General features: G+C 37.9%; 1 protein-coding gene across 12 annotated transcripts in view; it reads right to left on the bottom strand.

Annotated features, from left to right (window-relative positions):
• Positions 1-16,501, bottom strand: part of RARB (retinoic acid receptor beta) — a 513,024-nt gene that overhangs the window by 224,000 nt on the left and 272,523 nt on the right. The window contains exon 1 of one of the 12 annotated variants that reach the window (XM_039523149.1): positions 5,871-5,941. The exons of the other annotated variants lie outside the window; for them this stretch is intronic. Within the exon in view, the coding sequence (XP_039379083.1) occupies positions 5,871-5,919 (49 nt within the window). The 5' untranslated portion in view covers positions 5,920-5,941. Of the gene's footprint in view, positions 1-5,870; positions 5,942-16,501 lie in introns of those variants that run through there. 12 annotated transcript variants of the gene reach the window in all.

The following is a 16,501-nucleotide window of genomic DNA, read 5'->3' as shown; positions in this document are numbered from 1 at the left end:
GATTTAAAAGTGATATAAATCGCTTGACATTCTGGATTATTTTTCTTTGGCTTCAAAAAACCCTCAAATTTTTGCTAGAAGCTTTTATCTTTTGATGATGTAATTAAGGATTAGATAATGCTAGGCACAGACCTGAGCAAGAGAGGCTGTACCCAACTTCAGGACCAAAAAGCACTGGTATAATTGCTTCCCGGAGCTTTAGTGGCTGCTGCTGCTGCACTATTCATGGGAATTTGGCCAGTGAAAACATAGCTGTGGACTCCTCAGCGTGTCTTCTTGTGCCCACTTCTCCCATTCACACTGCCGTGAAGCTCTATTCCATGCACCACAGGGATGCAGAGTTCCCCTGTGCATTATGATGATTTCACTGCTTTTAAGGCCCTCCTCACCTGTGTGCCTGAGGGGATAAGAGGCAGGATTTTGCTTTAAGACTTAACATAATAATGTACATGTCAGATCAGAGCAAATGTTGACCTTGATTATGGTGGGCCTGTGCAGGTAAGAAAGTGCGGGGGGGAGAGCGGGGGAGAGATGAAAGGCACACACAGGGGAAAGATAACACAAAGAAGCGTCTCTGCTTACACACCTGAACAGGGAGGTAGCCATGATTCTGGTCCTTGCATGCTTGGAACACAAGGGCAAAGAAGCGTGATAGTGGCACTAGACACTCTTCAAGGGCTGCGATGACAATGAACCAGCCCAGGGGTGAGGTGCATTGGAATTCTGCCTCCCTGTGTGCACGCAAGATGGATGCCTCTGGGGAATGGAGTCCTGCCTCCCTTTCTTCACCATCTAGAGTCACTACAGAGCACTTTGATTGCAAAACACCAGGGTCAAAACCAGCAGCTAGTCTGTAAAATTCACCTACTTAGCCTCTTTTGGGTGAACTTGCTGTCCCCCTGAAAGGAAATCTTATTATTTTAGGTAGGAATAAAAGAGTACAGTTCACTTTTTAAAAACAAAAAAGACTTTTTACAGATTGAAAGCAGTTATGAAACACTTAATTTAAGTAGCCACGTGTAAAACAACAGAAAAGCTGTGGAAATAGTTAAACAACTTAAAGCCAGAAATATCCTTTTGCTGAATCACTCAAATATTAGGACTAAAGTCATTATGACTCCACAAAGGAAATTTTACTTATACAATTTAGTATGCTAGAAAATATATACCACCCAACACATCAGGGATGTTGAAACTTCTTTGGAATTCTTATATTAGAGGTTACAGAAAGTGGTTCTGACCAATACTACTCAAACCCCAACACAATCCCAAAAGGTTTTTAGACTAGGCTGATTCGGTTTTGTTTTACATGAAGAGACCTTTTCTGAGCTCTCTTAACGGCAAGCAAAGAATGACATTATCACTCAGGGCCACCAAAACAGGACTGAAAAGAGGATAGACCATAAGAGTAAACCAGACCCCGCTCACATTACAGAAAATGATCTTGCTTTGAAACTGAAAGGAACAACAGAACTAGTCTATAAATCTGTTGTACTACCACTGGAAAAAATAACTTAGAACAGGATGTGATGTGCCTGGGAAAAGAAATGAACTCAGCATCCAGGCTTTTAAAAATCAATAGCTGATTTTCAATGCAAGATTTAAATCCATCCCCTCCTCAATAGTATCTGAGTTTAATAAGCAAGACAATTTTTGAAAACCCCATTACAAACAAAACAAATCAGGATAGCAAAAGGAACTTGTAAGTAACAAGCTAGTAGCCAAAGGTTCTGATGAATATTTATGTCTAAAAAGAATCTGATTTAGTTTCTAGAAGTTAGCCGGTAATAGGATAATTATGGACAAAATACCTAAGAGAACAACCTCGGAGGAAGAAGAAACTTGTTCAGCCAAGTACACACAGAAGCATCTAAAATTACCATATTTTATTCCAACTCCTGGTTATTCAGTATCTAATCTGTAATGGAGGAAGGTAACTAAATACAAATGAATTGTTAAGAAAAACACAGAGTATATGCTTGAATATTTAACAGCTGGCACAGCTGGACTGGATTACTGAACAATGAAATTCAATGTGTTGTCCAGTAGTAAAGGGAGAAAGCTCTTCAAATAAAACCATAATTTAAGAAATTATAGTGATGAGTATTTATAGTGGTAAATACAATTTTCCTACAACTCAACTAGCTATTAGATTTCACAATGAAGATGCCATTTCACAAATACAGACAAATTAGATCCTACTGCCCACATCCAGTTTGTTCCAGATAGCCTGTTAGAGTGAATAGCTTAACTTCATTTTATAGTGAAAAAACAAAATAGGGTTTCTTTGAGAATTTTTTTTAAATTGTAATTGAATATGTTGAATTCTCAATGCTGAAGGAAACAAAGTCTCTGTATGCCCTCATTCACTTTAGAGCACATAAGAGAAATCTCATGAACATTTTCAATCACCTCTTATCTATAATAGATGCTGTCACTGTAAGTGAGAGGCTTATCTTGGATATTGACCTGCAGAATTCTGCTTCCTGCTTTTTACTGAAACTGCAAAACTCTTCTGCTGCTTTCAATAATATAGAAAAGTACACTATAAAGAACACGGGACTGCGCCAACTCTCTGGGGATACAAAAATCCAGTATGCCTACAGATGGGAAGTTGTTTGTTTGGGAATAGGGATAAGAAAATAAAAGTTATGTTCCCTTTTAAACTCTCTATTCCTTGGTATTAAAGCCTCATCAATCTCCTCCCAGCCAGGTAACACCGTCCCCCTTTATCTGCGTATTTTTCTGTTGTTTGCATTGTCACTTTCTGTTTATTTTGATCCTCAGCTTTCAGACCTTGTCTGGCTTCTCTGTCCAAGGGTAGGTTTATGCTACAGAGACTATACAGGCATAGCTTTATCACTGTAGCTATGCCAGCATAACCTCATTGTGTAGATCAACCTACACTGACAAAAGAGGTTTTCCATCAGTGTTGGAATACTATCTCCCTGAGTTATAGAAGCTGAGATCAACTTCGCTGCTTCTACACTGGGAGTTAGGTTGACATAGCAATATTGGATGGGGCTTTGGGTTTTTTTACTGGTGTAACTATGTTGACTTAACTTTTCAGTGTAGACAGAGACTAAGAATTTGGCAATTAAATCACTAAGGACATTGATAAGTGAGCATGCTACTTTTGTGGGAACCGGTAATGTTATGAGTGGTGTCATCTATACTGAAACATTACATTGTAAGGGGCTATCCTGTATTGGCAGGGAGATAGATTAGATGATCTGACAGATCTTTTTCATTTCTAACTTAGTGGATTCTCCAATCCCCGGAGATGCCAGCTGCGTAAGACAATTCTTCTGATGTTAATACCACAGTGTCAGCCAGGCAACTCAAATACCATGGTGATGAGTGTGGTATAAATGCCTAAGAAGAATGATTACCAATCAATGATTGAGAATGACATGATGTAATTACTGCAAGAATTTCTTAGAAGAAGCCTAGACAGTACAGTACTTCCTAGGGATATGACAAACAATGTGGCACATCAAGTTAAGAGAGGCAATGCAATGCCATGCCAAAATACCCAACATAGCTACTCAGGCTTCTGAATTTGAATCAGGTGCTGACCCACTTTGCCAAATACTTCTGATTTGATTTACATTTCTCAGAAAGGATCCAAGAATTTGGCAAGTCAGGCCAAACAACAATCCCAGCCAAAGCTTTCACCTGTGTAAAATGTTTATTTTTAGGACCTGCAGACTTAGGGAGTGTATTAGCAAATCTGATCCAATGCTGTGTCAACAAATGGCAAGCTGGCAGCAAAAACATGAAACACTACAGATTCAAATGTATTCAGCATGTTACTGATCAGAACGGAAATGAGCACTGACATGCACAGGAGACCCGGATTCAGAAGACACATCTGGATTCTTGTTCATCAGATTGACGAACGTTATGGATTTTCACAGAGCTTTACCTGTCTCCTTTTTTTACCTGAATGGTATCAGTGTCCATTCTTGGATAGTGTTGTTTGTTTACTCACCTTTCAGAGAAAGTAAATCCCTAACAGCAGCTGCCTAACTGAAGTCAAGAGGGGGCAGTTATTGTGAATATTAGAGGGAGGTCTCAGATTGAAATGCTGCGCTTCAGCCAGCTTATCATATTCAACACAGACACCCTGAATAAAAACAACTGCACCATCACAAGCAGACTTGACAGTGTCACTGCATCTATAACAGTGGTAGGCAACCTATGGCACGTGTGCTGAAGGCGGCACACAAGCTGATTTTCAGTGGCACTCACGCTGCGCGAGTCCTGGCCAGCGGTCCGGGGGGCTATGCATTTTAATTTAATTTTAAATGAAGCTTCTTAAACATTTTAAAAACCTTATTTACTTTACATACAACAATAGTTTAGTTATTATAATATAGCCTTATAGAGCGAGACCTTCTAAAAACGTTAAAATGTATTGCTGGCACACAAAACCTTAAATCAGAGTGAATAAATGAAGACTCGGCACACCACTTCTGAAAGGTTGCCGACCCCTGATCTATAATAAGGACTTCTGCTGACACAGCTATGTCAGTTAGGGATATCACCGCTTCCCATTCCTGATCAACATAACTATACCAGAAAACATCTGTAGTGTACACACGGCCAAAGAAACAGCTAAGAGTTGTGTCTGGACTCTCCTTTGGACAGAGGGCAAGCTCAGATGTCAATGCAAATAAACCCGCATGGAAAGAAAAAGAGAAAAATTAGGATATACCCAGTCTTAATAGCAAAGCTGATACCACTATATTGGCCTGATCCAATGCTCAATGAAGTTGATGGAAAGATTTCCATTGACCTCAGCGGGCTTTGGATCAGGCCCTCTATTGCTATACATAAAACCCAGATAAGGTGGCTGAGGTAATATCTTTGATTGGACCAACTTCTGTTGGTGAGAGAGACAGGACCTGAAGAAGAGCTCTGTAAGCTCGAAAGCTTGTCTCTCTCTCGCTAATAGAAGTTGTTCCAATGAAAGATATTACCTCATGCCCAATATCCTATCTGTCTAATATCCTGGGACTGACACAGCTACAATAACACTTCAAAAAACCCAAATGTCAGAGTAACACAGGAATTGTCACCTTCTGTGCCAGTGGACATTGGAGTTAGAGTGTGCTGGAAAGGTGAAATATTCAGTTTCAGGTAATGGGGAGGTTGTCAGCTGCTTTCCTTTTTCCAGTATCCATGCCAGCTGATTAATAAATGAATCTAAATGGTAAAGAGTTTCACTGATGAAACATAAATACCATACAATACTACATGCTACCCGTGGTATCATTTTATCTTGGCCAAGTTTTCCCCCTCCCCAGCCCCCCAAATTCTATCACCTTGACTGGTGATATACTGGTAACCTTTGCAGTGTGTGACTGATTGGAAGACAACACTCACAATACTAACATCAAACACAGGCTTGCACAGATACTCAGAACAGAATTTAGTATTCAAGGGTTAAAATGCCAACTTTTTGGTGTGGAGCTGGCGTAGCAGCAAATCTACAGCTGGTAAAAACTTCACTGAACAGAGAGAAAAAACGACAGGTGGTTGTCAGATCCCCCCAGATCTCTCTTGGCACTCATCTCAGTGAACAACTTTAAAAAAAAATATACAGAAGATAAATTATTTCACGCAAAAAGGACAGGAATTGGGATCCACATCCTGAACAGTGCTGAGCACCTTCAGTTTCCACTAGAAACTACAGTATGAAATTCAAGAGAGTATAAACTACATATTTTTCCCTGCTACTGAATCTGTGCATGTGTTGTAATTAAATTTGAACTGATTTTCAAAGCCAATTGGAATACAAGAGTAGTTCTAAAAACAGAGGTATATAAAGGCCCAGGAATACTTCAGATATTTTAAAAACTAACCTGCTTCATGGCATGACCCTGTTCCTCCAACAGTTGAATACAGCATCATCCAATACTGATTGGAGTTTTTCCCCTTTGTAAAAATGGTACGTCCAGACTTCTGAGGACACACAAGAGGTTAACAGCTTGGCCACATCCCCACAGGAGCTGATCAATTCCCTCTGTGGCTTTGGGCAAGTCAATAAATCTCTGTAAAATGGGGGCACTACTGCTTTCTCTTCCTCTCATTCTTCGTCCGTCCTCTCTTTAGAGTGTAAGATCGTCAAAGTATGAACTGTCTCTTACACTCTGTATTCAGTGCCTAGCACAATGCGGCCTGATACTGGTTGGTGCATCTAGGCACTACTGAAATATAAATAAATAATAAAGATCAATTTTAAAAAAGTACGTAATATCATTTGTATGTCATAAGGATCCAATTAATTTCTTATTTAGGTAAAACACCTTTTAAACTGAATGGGAGTTCTGCCTGAGCAAGAACTGCAAAATCAGGTACTAAATCGGTAAAAACCATGGAAATCTAAACTATTTGTATGTGATCTGTTGACCTATGAACCAGACTTTTATAAGGCCTATAGCTTGTCTATGAGCCAGACTTCCCCATGAACCTTTGGGAAAGTCATGCTAAGAAGAGAAGCCGAACACAAATAACTAATGTCAACTGGCTTTTTTGTTTAGCAGCTAAACCATACATTTGAAATAGGTGCCTCTTTGGGTACATCAGTGCTTCTACAGAGTTCAACATCTGTTTGAACAAGGCTATATCTGATGTAAATGTCAAAAGTGAATTAGTAAATGAACACAGAGTAATCCAAAACCCTGCTCACATAACCTCTCTGACCTGCAAAGGATGGTTGCGGGGGATGGGCTGGGGAAGGAGTAGGAGAAAGAGCAAAAGTAAAGCCCTTAGGTAAATGAAAGTCTTAAGCATACGTCTAGAATTTTTTGTTGCTTGCTTATGGGTTACGTAGGTTATTATCTGAAGGTTGGTGGCTTGATTTCTTAATAGACATAGGAGAGGAGTGGATATTTTTATCTGATGTGAAGAAAACCCCTAGCACTAGAAACTGTTATAATTCCATTCCTTTCTTCCTCACTTAAAGGACGAATAAAGTGTGTGTCGTTATTATTTTTAAAAACATTTGCTTTTTTCCCCTCCAATATGTTGACAATTTTTGCCTTCCTACACTCACTCAAAGAAAACACCTTTGGCTTCAACAGAACTACTTGATTACTCCAACAAGCAGGACTGAAGTGTAATCCAGCTAAAACTCAGTTATTAATTTAAATAGTTTTTTTCCTAAGTATCACCCTGTTAAAGGATGGACAGGTTTCCAATGCCCATCTGCCTCATTGGTCATTACTGCTATCGGATGAGTTCAATAAAATTAACGATTTTAACTCTTCAGGAATTCCAAAGATAAAGGAACCTTTAACTTTTCTTACCTTGTTTAAACTATGGTGCAGAACAACAAAAACGCTAACTGCTTTTAATCCTGGCATAACTACTAAAACTTTTATCCGCTTTCTACTAGCCATGAACTAATATATAAGTATGGAGGGTTTTTTCTCGTTGTTACATATATTAGTATTTTAAGTAGAGCTGTCAATTAATCGCAGTTAACTCACACGCTTAACACAAAAAAATTAATCATGATTAAAAAAATTAATCGCAGCTTTAATCGCACTGATAACAATAGAATACCAATTGAAATGTATTAAATATTTCTGGATCTTTTTCTACATTTTCAAGAAGTGGGTATTCACCCACGAAAGCTTATGCTCCAATACATCTGTTAGTCTTTAAAGTGCCACAGGACTCTTTGTTGCTAATTACAACACAGAATACAACGTGCACAGTGCTCACTTTAGATTATTATTTTTATTACAAATATATGTACTGTAAAAATGATAAACAAAAGAAATTGTATTTTTCAATTCACCTCAGACAAGTACTGAAGTGCAATCTCTTTATCATGAAAGTGTAACTTACAAATGCAGATTTTTTTTTTGGTTACATAACTGCACTTAAAAACAAAACAGTGTAAAACTTGAGAGTCTACAAATCCACTTAGTCCTACTTCTTATTCTGCCAATCGCTAAGACAAACAAGTTTGTTTACACTGACAGGAGATACTGCTGCCCATTCCTTATTTACATCACTTGAAAATGAGAACAGGCGTTTGCATGGCACTTTTGTAGCAGGCATTGCTAGGTATTTACATGCCAGATATGCTAAACATTTGTATGCCCCTTCATGCTTCGGCCACCATTCCAGAGGACATGGTTCCATGCTGACGATGCTTGTTAAGCAAATAATGTGTTAATTAAATTTGTGACTGAACTCCTTGGGGGACAATTGTATGTCTCCTGCTCTGTGTTTTACCCGCATTCTGCCATATATTTCATGTTACAGCAGTCTCGGATGATGACCCAACACACGTTTGTTTTAAGAACACTTTCACTGCAGGTTTGACAAAATGCAAAGAAGGTACCAATGTGAGATTTCTAAAAGATAGCTATAGTACTCGACCCAAGATTTAAGAATCTGAAGTGCCTTCCTAAATCTGAGAGGGACGAGGTATGGAGCATGCTTTCAGAAGTCTTCAAAGAGCAACATTCTGATGCGGAAACTACAGGACTCGAACCACCAAAAAAGAAAATCAACTTTCTGCTGGTGACACCTGACTCAGATGATGAAAATTAACATGCATCAGTCCGCACTGCTTTGAATCGTTATTAAGCAGAACCTGTCATCAACATGGAGGCAAGTCCTCTGGAATGGTAGTTGAAGCATGAAGGGACATATGAATCTTTAGGACATCTGGCACATAAATATCTTGCAACACTGGCTACAACAGTGCTATGTGAATGCCTGTTTCCGCTTTCAGGTGACACTGTAAACAAGAAGCAGGCAGCATTATCTCCTGCAAATTGTAACCAACTTTGTTTATCTGAGTGACTGGCTGATCAAGAAGTAGGACTGAGTGGACTTGTAAGCTCTAAAGTTTTATATTGTCTTATTTTTGAATGCAGTTTTTTTTGTACATAATTCTATATTTGTAAGTTCAACTGATAAAGAGATTGTACTACAGTACTTGTATGAGGTGAATTGAAAAATACATTTTTTTTGTTTTTTACAGTGCAAATATAAAAAATAAATATAAAGTGAGCACTGTACACCTTATATTCTGTGTTGTAATTGAAATTAATATATTTGAAAAAGTAAGAAACATGCAAAATATTTAATATGGTATTCTATTGTTGCTTAACAGAACGATTAATCATGCGATTAATCACGATTAATTTATTTAATCACTTGACAGGCCTAATATAAAGCAATGTTAATAAGCTATAATAAAATATAGCTACATTCAAATAAAGCTATAATTATGTTGTAGCCAGAATGATTAAAAAACAACAATGCATAATGTTTAGTAACTTACGTTGTAAGATGTTAAAGCTCATTTTAAAAAATTGCAAAAGCTGTTTTACCTTTATCTCATTGGAATAAGCAAGTATCAAACATTTATTATCCTCAAAGTGGTTATACAAACTTGACAAAATTCTATTTTATTTTGAATATTATTTTCCTTTGTCCACCCAAGGGGGAGAAGTGTTAAACTTTTTTTGTATATATTGTTAGAATCCTTGTTTTAGCTATTACCATTATAGATATAGACTGGTATAATGTAACCTTAGCCAGGATTATAGCAGACGGTTGACCAATCCATGACACCTAGACAGTTTACAGATCAGTCATCTTAATGGAAAGGGTTCTTCCAACTCCTGAACCACCCATACCCGCTACAATACCAGAGAAGATTGTGACCATCTCCGTTCCTTTAAGATGCCCCACATAGAGTCTGGACCAACAAGCGGTTCAACTACTATCTCAGTACCTGAACACTACTATATAATATACTGTATGATATATCCATTGCCTTCAATCTAGCTCACTGAAATATGGCTGAATTTGGCAGAGTCAAAGTAAATGTATCACCATGTATCTTTCCCTGTTAATAGATGTAACCACACCTTGTCAGGATAGAGGTCAAGATCCAATGGCAAGGCAAGAAACAGTGCTATAATTAGGAGTTTTTAGTAATAGAAAATTGTAGAGTTTAGATGGGCTTATTGGCTATACTTCGGGTTTATGTGTTTCAGAAATATCCATGTAGAACAAGGCTGAGAAGGAACATATAAAAATACATACTGGATATTTTCATCATGAACAAACAACAAAAAAGGTTTTATAGCCCATAACAAGAGGAGTCAATGGGATAGCTAGAGAAGAGAAATATACTATTTATAACATGCATAATGCTTTGCACTGTTTAATCATACACAAATAAAGGTTAATGACCTAATTAGTATAAACAATGAAAAGGCAAAAACTTCCTACGTGGACAGCTAACTGTCTTGTCTACAGGCTGCAGGAATGGATTCTCACAGACTATGGTGATGTCTCTCTTTTTCTGTTATGTGCTGTCTAATTAACTGATTATCTTAATAAATCCAGTCAAGGTGACTTATCCTGAGGTCTCTCTAATTATAGAATAAATTCAAACCTTACTAAACCCTTGTTGGTAACAAATTGGTAACAGATTCCATTCTGGAACAATGAATAATGTTACTTGTCTTACTAGTAATAAAAATCTATGACACACAAAAGACATGTTCAGGCATGGTTAGCTATCAAAATGCTTAGATACCCAACTCTGATTTCACTGCTGTGAAAAGCATGATCCCTCCACAAGGCCTAGAATACATTTATTTACTGAAGAAATAAAATTGCAATCCTACTACTTTATTTATACCCAAGACATGACATAGGCAACTGTCGCATATTGGTTTCAATGGTGCTACTGTCCACCAGGGATGATTTGTGCCTACTACCTTTTTTAGATTTCAGTGATTGATGGGGTTACCAGTGTCCCTCAATTTACTGTTTCTGAACCCTACCTTTGTGATGTCTTTTAAATGATCCTTGGCTCCATTACAATCTAAATATTCTACTAACCAATCACAATAAGATAGTAGAATGGCAATAGGTTTGTTGGAATCTTCAGTGAAAAATGTACTAGAACCTAACAGTAAAGTCATAGACTCTTTTAAACTAGCTGTTAAATGTCTATATTTTAATTTTAATGACAAATCCTATGGAAGAGACATGTTAGAAGAGCAATAAATAATAAGTTATTGTACATGATCTTTCATTTCTAAATAGTTAATGAGATTAATGCACTCATCTGCATTACTGTTACCAAGCCATTCTGAAATAAAACATCATGCATAGTATCTTATTCCTTAATGTTTATGTATCAACCCGTTGTCACGTTCTGCCACATGCCTCCACAACACACTCTGTAGCTTCTCATTTGGATTTCTTTTCAAAATAAAGGAGAGATCAGTAAAACTATCACTATCCAATTAGCACTTTAAAATAGCTATTATCAGCTATTACACCCAATGGGAGAAATCTAAACAACTTCAAAAACATCCAGTCAATTAACATGGTCTCTATAAAGAGCTAGATCAAGCCTGTACCACAGATGTAAATAGCCCAACTTGCATTTTCCCCCAGGAATACATTAGCCTGGCACCCGACAGTAATACTATTATTAAAGAGATCTGTCTATTTCCATGACAACCTTTCTCCCCATTTTTGAAAACTTTTAAATCAGAATTCACTGGAAATCTGTGGAACACTCCGTGTTACTTCAGTGATCGTTTTTGTAACGAGATAAGGAGAGTGTGGGGCAAAAAATTTATACTGTGGTTCCTGTGGCACAGTCTGTAAGTAGAGAAAGGTATAACACAATCCGATGACTGGAAGCTGAATCTAGACAAATTCAGAGTGGAAATAAGGTGCAAATTTTTAACAGAAATGGTAATTAACTATTGGAACAATTTATCAGGAGTTGTGGTGGATTCTTCATCACTAGCAATTTTTAAATCAAGATGAGATGGTTTCTAAAAGATCTGCTCTAGGAATTATTTTGGGGAAGTTCTATGGCCTGTGCTATGCAGGAGGTCAGAGTAGATGATCACAATGGTCCCTTCTGGCCTCAGAATCTACAAACACTTGGTCTTTTTAAAAATCTGGCCCTTCAGCTATGGAGCTGAGGGGAAGACAAAAAGTAAGTCAGAGGATTTAGGTGGTAGAAACAAGTGTAGGTTTGACTTATAAGTTAACAATAGCTGATGATCTTTGTATTATACCCCTTGCTAGAACAAATAGAGAGATCACACTTCTCTGCTGTACTATTAACAAAACATTTTGATTTTAAAGCTCCTCAATATTGAATTTCCAGAGACTGGGTTGGCTATGACTTTAACAACGCATACTTTGTGCTGCTGATGATAAATACTTTTTTTTTTAATTTGCTCTTAAAAAAACTTTTCAAATAAAAATAAAGGTGAAAAGTACTTCTCTGCTAGATACGAGCAAAAGACTAATAAGATGCAAAACTCCCATCAACTTCAACAGGTCTATGATTTCAACCTAAGGGTGAGACTGGAGCTGCTGCTGGGCTTTTCATATTCCTTCCTCCAAAAGACCACTGGCTTCCCCTTTCCTTACAGCAACCCACAGTATCATGACCTTGGTTTTCAGGATCTGGTTGCAAGGCCCAGTACGTCTGGCAGCCTCTCTGAGAGGACTATCTCACTCCAAAATTCTCCACACCCCAACTCCCTGGTGCCTGCAAGAAGTGAACTACAGCAGTGTGTTGTCAGTATTTTAACAAAGCTCTAACTCATAAATACTCCCAAATTCCTTACCCTGCAACAATCATGTGAATTAGCTGTATTGTTGCAGAGTAGAGAGACAACATGATGATGGGGAATATATTCATTTGTTTCTCCACATTCTCCCGCTTTAACTAAGGAGGGATGCAACACCACTTGGGAAACGAATTTATATTTTGTGCAATTATTGGAAATACTTATACTTTGTTCCTATCCTGAACAAGCTATACTGACCTCGATGCCAACTCTGCCCACATATCTACACCAGCGACACCATCACAGGACCTAACCAGATCAGCCACACCCTCACCGGTTCATTCACCTGCACGTCCACCAATGTAATATATGCCATCATATGCCAGCAATGCCCCTCTGCTATGTACATCGGCCAAACTGGACAGTCTCTAAGGAAAAGGATAAATGGACACAAATCAGATATTAGGAATGGCAATATTCAAAAACCTGTAGGAGAACACTTCAACCTCCCTGGCCACACAATAGCAGATCTTAAGGTGGCCATCCTGCAGCAAAAAAAACTTCAGGACCAGACTTCAAAGAGAAACTGCTGAGCTACAGTTCATCTGCAAATTTGACACCATCAGCTCAGGATTAAACAAAGACTGTGAATGGCTTGCCAACTACAGAACCAGTTTCTCCTCCCTTGGTTTTCACTCAACTGCTAGAACAGGGCCTCATCCTCCCTGATTGAACTAACCTCGTTATCTCTAGCTTGCTTCTTGCTTGCATATATAAACCTGCCCCTGGAAATTTCCACTACTTGCATCCGAAGAAGTGGGCATTCACCCACGAAAGCTCATGCTGCAAAACGTCTGTTAGTCTATAAGGTGCCACAGGATTCTTTGCTGAAGCTATACTGATGATACAGCCTGTGCTCAACTAGTGTGTGTGTGTGTGTGTGTGTGTGTGTGTGTGTGTGTGTGTGTGTGTGTGTGTGTGTGTGTGTGTGTGTGTGCTTCCCATGGTTTTTTTTTTTTAAATATTTGTCAGTTGGAAAAATCTAGTATCAGCAAGAGGGTGCTCTTCAAAAATATTCCATCCTGGGTAATGATTTCGTAGCACCAAGATTCATATAAAATTCCACATGCAGAGAAATCATCCCAGTCAATATCGCAGTTTTGTTCAACAATTTTTAAGAAGTTTCCCAAAAAACCCTTCATCCAGCACATCACTCATAGGAAGAAAAAGCTTGGGGAAAAGATATACAATATTTTGGAACCATATGTCTCTGACATTTGAATTCCAAAATAGGATTCTAGTTCTGTTTGTTTATATCCCTACAGACTTCTATGGGTCTCCTGCTGGATTTAAAAGCATAAACAATTTTTTTAAGCTTCCTGTTTCCCTTTCAGCTTTCCCCTTACTCTGCTTTTTTCCTTTCCTGATCAGCCTACTTCCTACTTCTCTGTCTCCCATCCCTCTCCTTGGGCCAAATTCAGCCCATGCATAATTCAGGATGATTTCACTGATCTCAATGGAGGTGCACCCACACATGTCAAGAGCTGAATTTGATCCCTTGCCATCTTTTGTTCTCATGCTGAAATGTTCCCAATCTCTTGGCCCTGAAAATGTCACAAAATCAGGCTTTCTTGTGCAATTTTTGAGTATTTTCAGGTATCAGCCTTGCTAGAATACTGAAATATCATTCATTATGTAGGTAGGGTGACCAGACAGCAAATGTGAAAAATCGGGATGGGGGTGGGGGGTAATAGGAGCCTATATAAGAAAAAGACCCAAAAATCGGGACTGTCCCTATAAAATCGGGACATCTGGTCACCCCATATATATAGGCCAAATTCTATTACTAGTTTATGCAGCAACAGGGGGTAAAAGTCCAAGCAGGCAACATAAACTGGCTGTATGATAGACAGACCAATTCTGAAAATTGCTAAATCCTATGTCAAAAGGTGCATGTGATTTAAAATGATATTTTTTCAGTTTTCATCTTCCTTTTAGTTATGTGTAAAGCAATTTTCAGGTGCACCAAATTTGTTTTAAAAATACCCTTAATGTTCATGGAAAAGGAAAGCCTGCTTTCAAGAGCCTATGGCCCATATACAGGATATCTAAAATGGAAAAACCAGATAGCTGTGCTCCAGAGGGTTTACTTCCGTCAACTCTAAAACCAAATCCCAGAACAATTACTTTTGACAAAAAAGGATACTTTTACTTTTTCCTAATGCAGAATCACTGATATTTGTATTTATTCTTAAGTCAAGCAACATTAGCTACTCATGTTTTAAGCACCTGAAAAGATCTCTTGATAGGCAGCCAGTAGCAAAATACTGAATAAAAGCTTCTCTCGTCTTTTGGTTTGCATTTTTGTTTTTTTGAAGAAGTAAACCTTCTTGGAGTTTCTTCAAAAGGAAAACTAAGTCTTCCCTGGCTCAGCAACAACGTACAGTAAAGAACTGTTGAAAAAAATGCTTTAGCTCACTTTTCAACACCCTTGACCTCAGAGGAGAATAAGCAATGCCCAAAATCTACAAAGCAAGTTTAAAAAGCATTAGAAATAACTCTTTGAAAATGTACCTATTCTCTTCCTTTGTAATATACTAATCAAATACCTGATCAGACTTTCTGCTCACTAAGGGCCTCATTCAGTGAAAAACAGAGCCAGCTCTCCTAGCTGTAATTTCCTTCTTATGTACAGACTTGGGCCTTTATAAAGATAGCACTGAAGTGCCACACACATTTCTCAATTTACCTTGCTGCTAATTAAACTGCTTTTATAACTTATTTCTTGGTAATTTACAAAGAAGCCTAAACAATATGAATTCTGTTCAAATATGCAAAGCAACACTGTAATAGCTACTTCCTTTCCTAATATCTGTTAAATTCTCTAACACACATAAACCATAACCCTGTCAGTACAAATGCCTTAAAGGAATCTCCCATCAAAACCACAAAGAAGATACAGACTGTTGAGTGAAAAGAAGAGATCAGTGCAATCTCTTGAGACAGTATCAAAGACAGAGACTATATGCAACAGCAGATTTAACAGATCTCTCACTTCCATCTCTGCATTCTAGGATGCCAGCCATTTCGAGAATATCTCACATCAAACAGAGAGAATGGTCAGTAATGGACTTGAAATTCAGCTTACACAATTTCACAAAAGACCAGGGTGTTTTTGAGAGATAAATATATAGCTGAATTTTGAACAAAGAAAATATTAAATGCTGACGGTATCATGCTATGCTCATTCAGCAGCACTGATTAGGTCCAACTCTCCTGCCCCACAATAGCATTGCTCAGAACACAGTCCAGCACAAAATTACTAATGTTTATATTTAAACCTGACCCTTTTATTTCTTCAGGTAAATGTATAAAATAGCAAGATCATGAAATTATTTATAAAAAATAGTAGTATTAAGGGTTGCCAACCTGAGTAGAATGAAAGATTTGGATTATGGAATACATTAATACAAGAATTTGGGGGACTGAAGGAAAAGAAGTGTCACGAAACCTCAAGAAGGCTTCAGTAAGTTCTAGAGTAGGAGGCGCCCAAACTTCTTCAGAATGTGGATCATCTTAACAGTAAGTTTGTCTCTATTAAGACACTAGGCTCTAGCTGGTATTAGGGGGAAATACAGCCTCTGCCTCTAAAATATAGCCTGCATCTGGCTCATATGGAACTTTTTAAAGTTCAAAATTAGAAGTTTTAGGGTATCTTCAGCATTTAATAATTTAATCAAGACAAAATAAAAACCTTATCTTGGGGCTTAAATGGCTTTTACACAATGTAAAGCTGCAATGCTCCAACAACCTAAAAAAATTGCTTTTTCTGTTCTACTAGCAGCACTGTCCCAGCTCTAAGGCACAAGGGCTGGTACTTACTCATGGAGATAAAACGTTAG

This window comes from Mauremys reevesii, linkage group 2, assembly GCF_016161935.1.
Source record: "Mauremys reevesii isolate NIE-2019 linkage group 2, ASM1616193v1, whole genome shotgun sequence".
In the NCBI taxonomy this organism is placed as follows: Eukaryota; Metazoa; Chordata; order Testudines; family Geoemydidae; genus Mauremys; species Mauremys reevesii.
The sequence above is the reverse complement of the archived record's forward strand: the minus strand, read 5'-3'. Positions and strand labels throughout refer to the sequence as shown.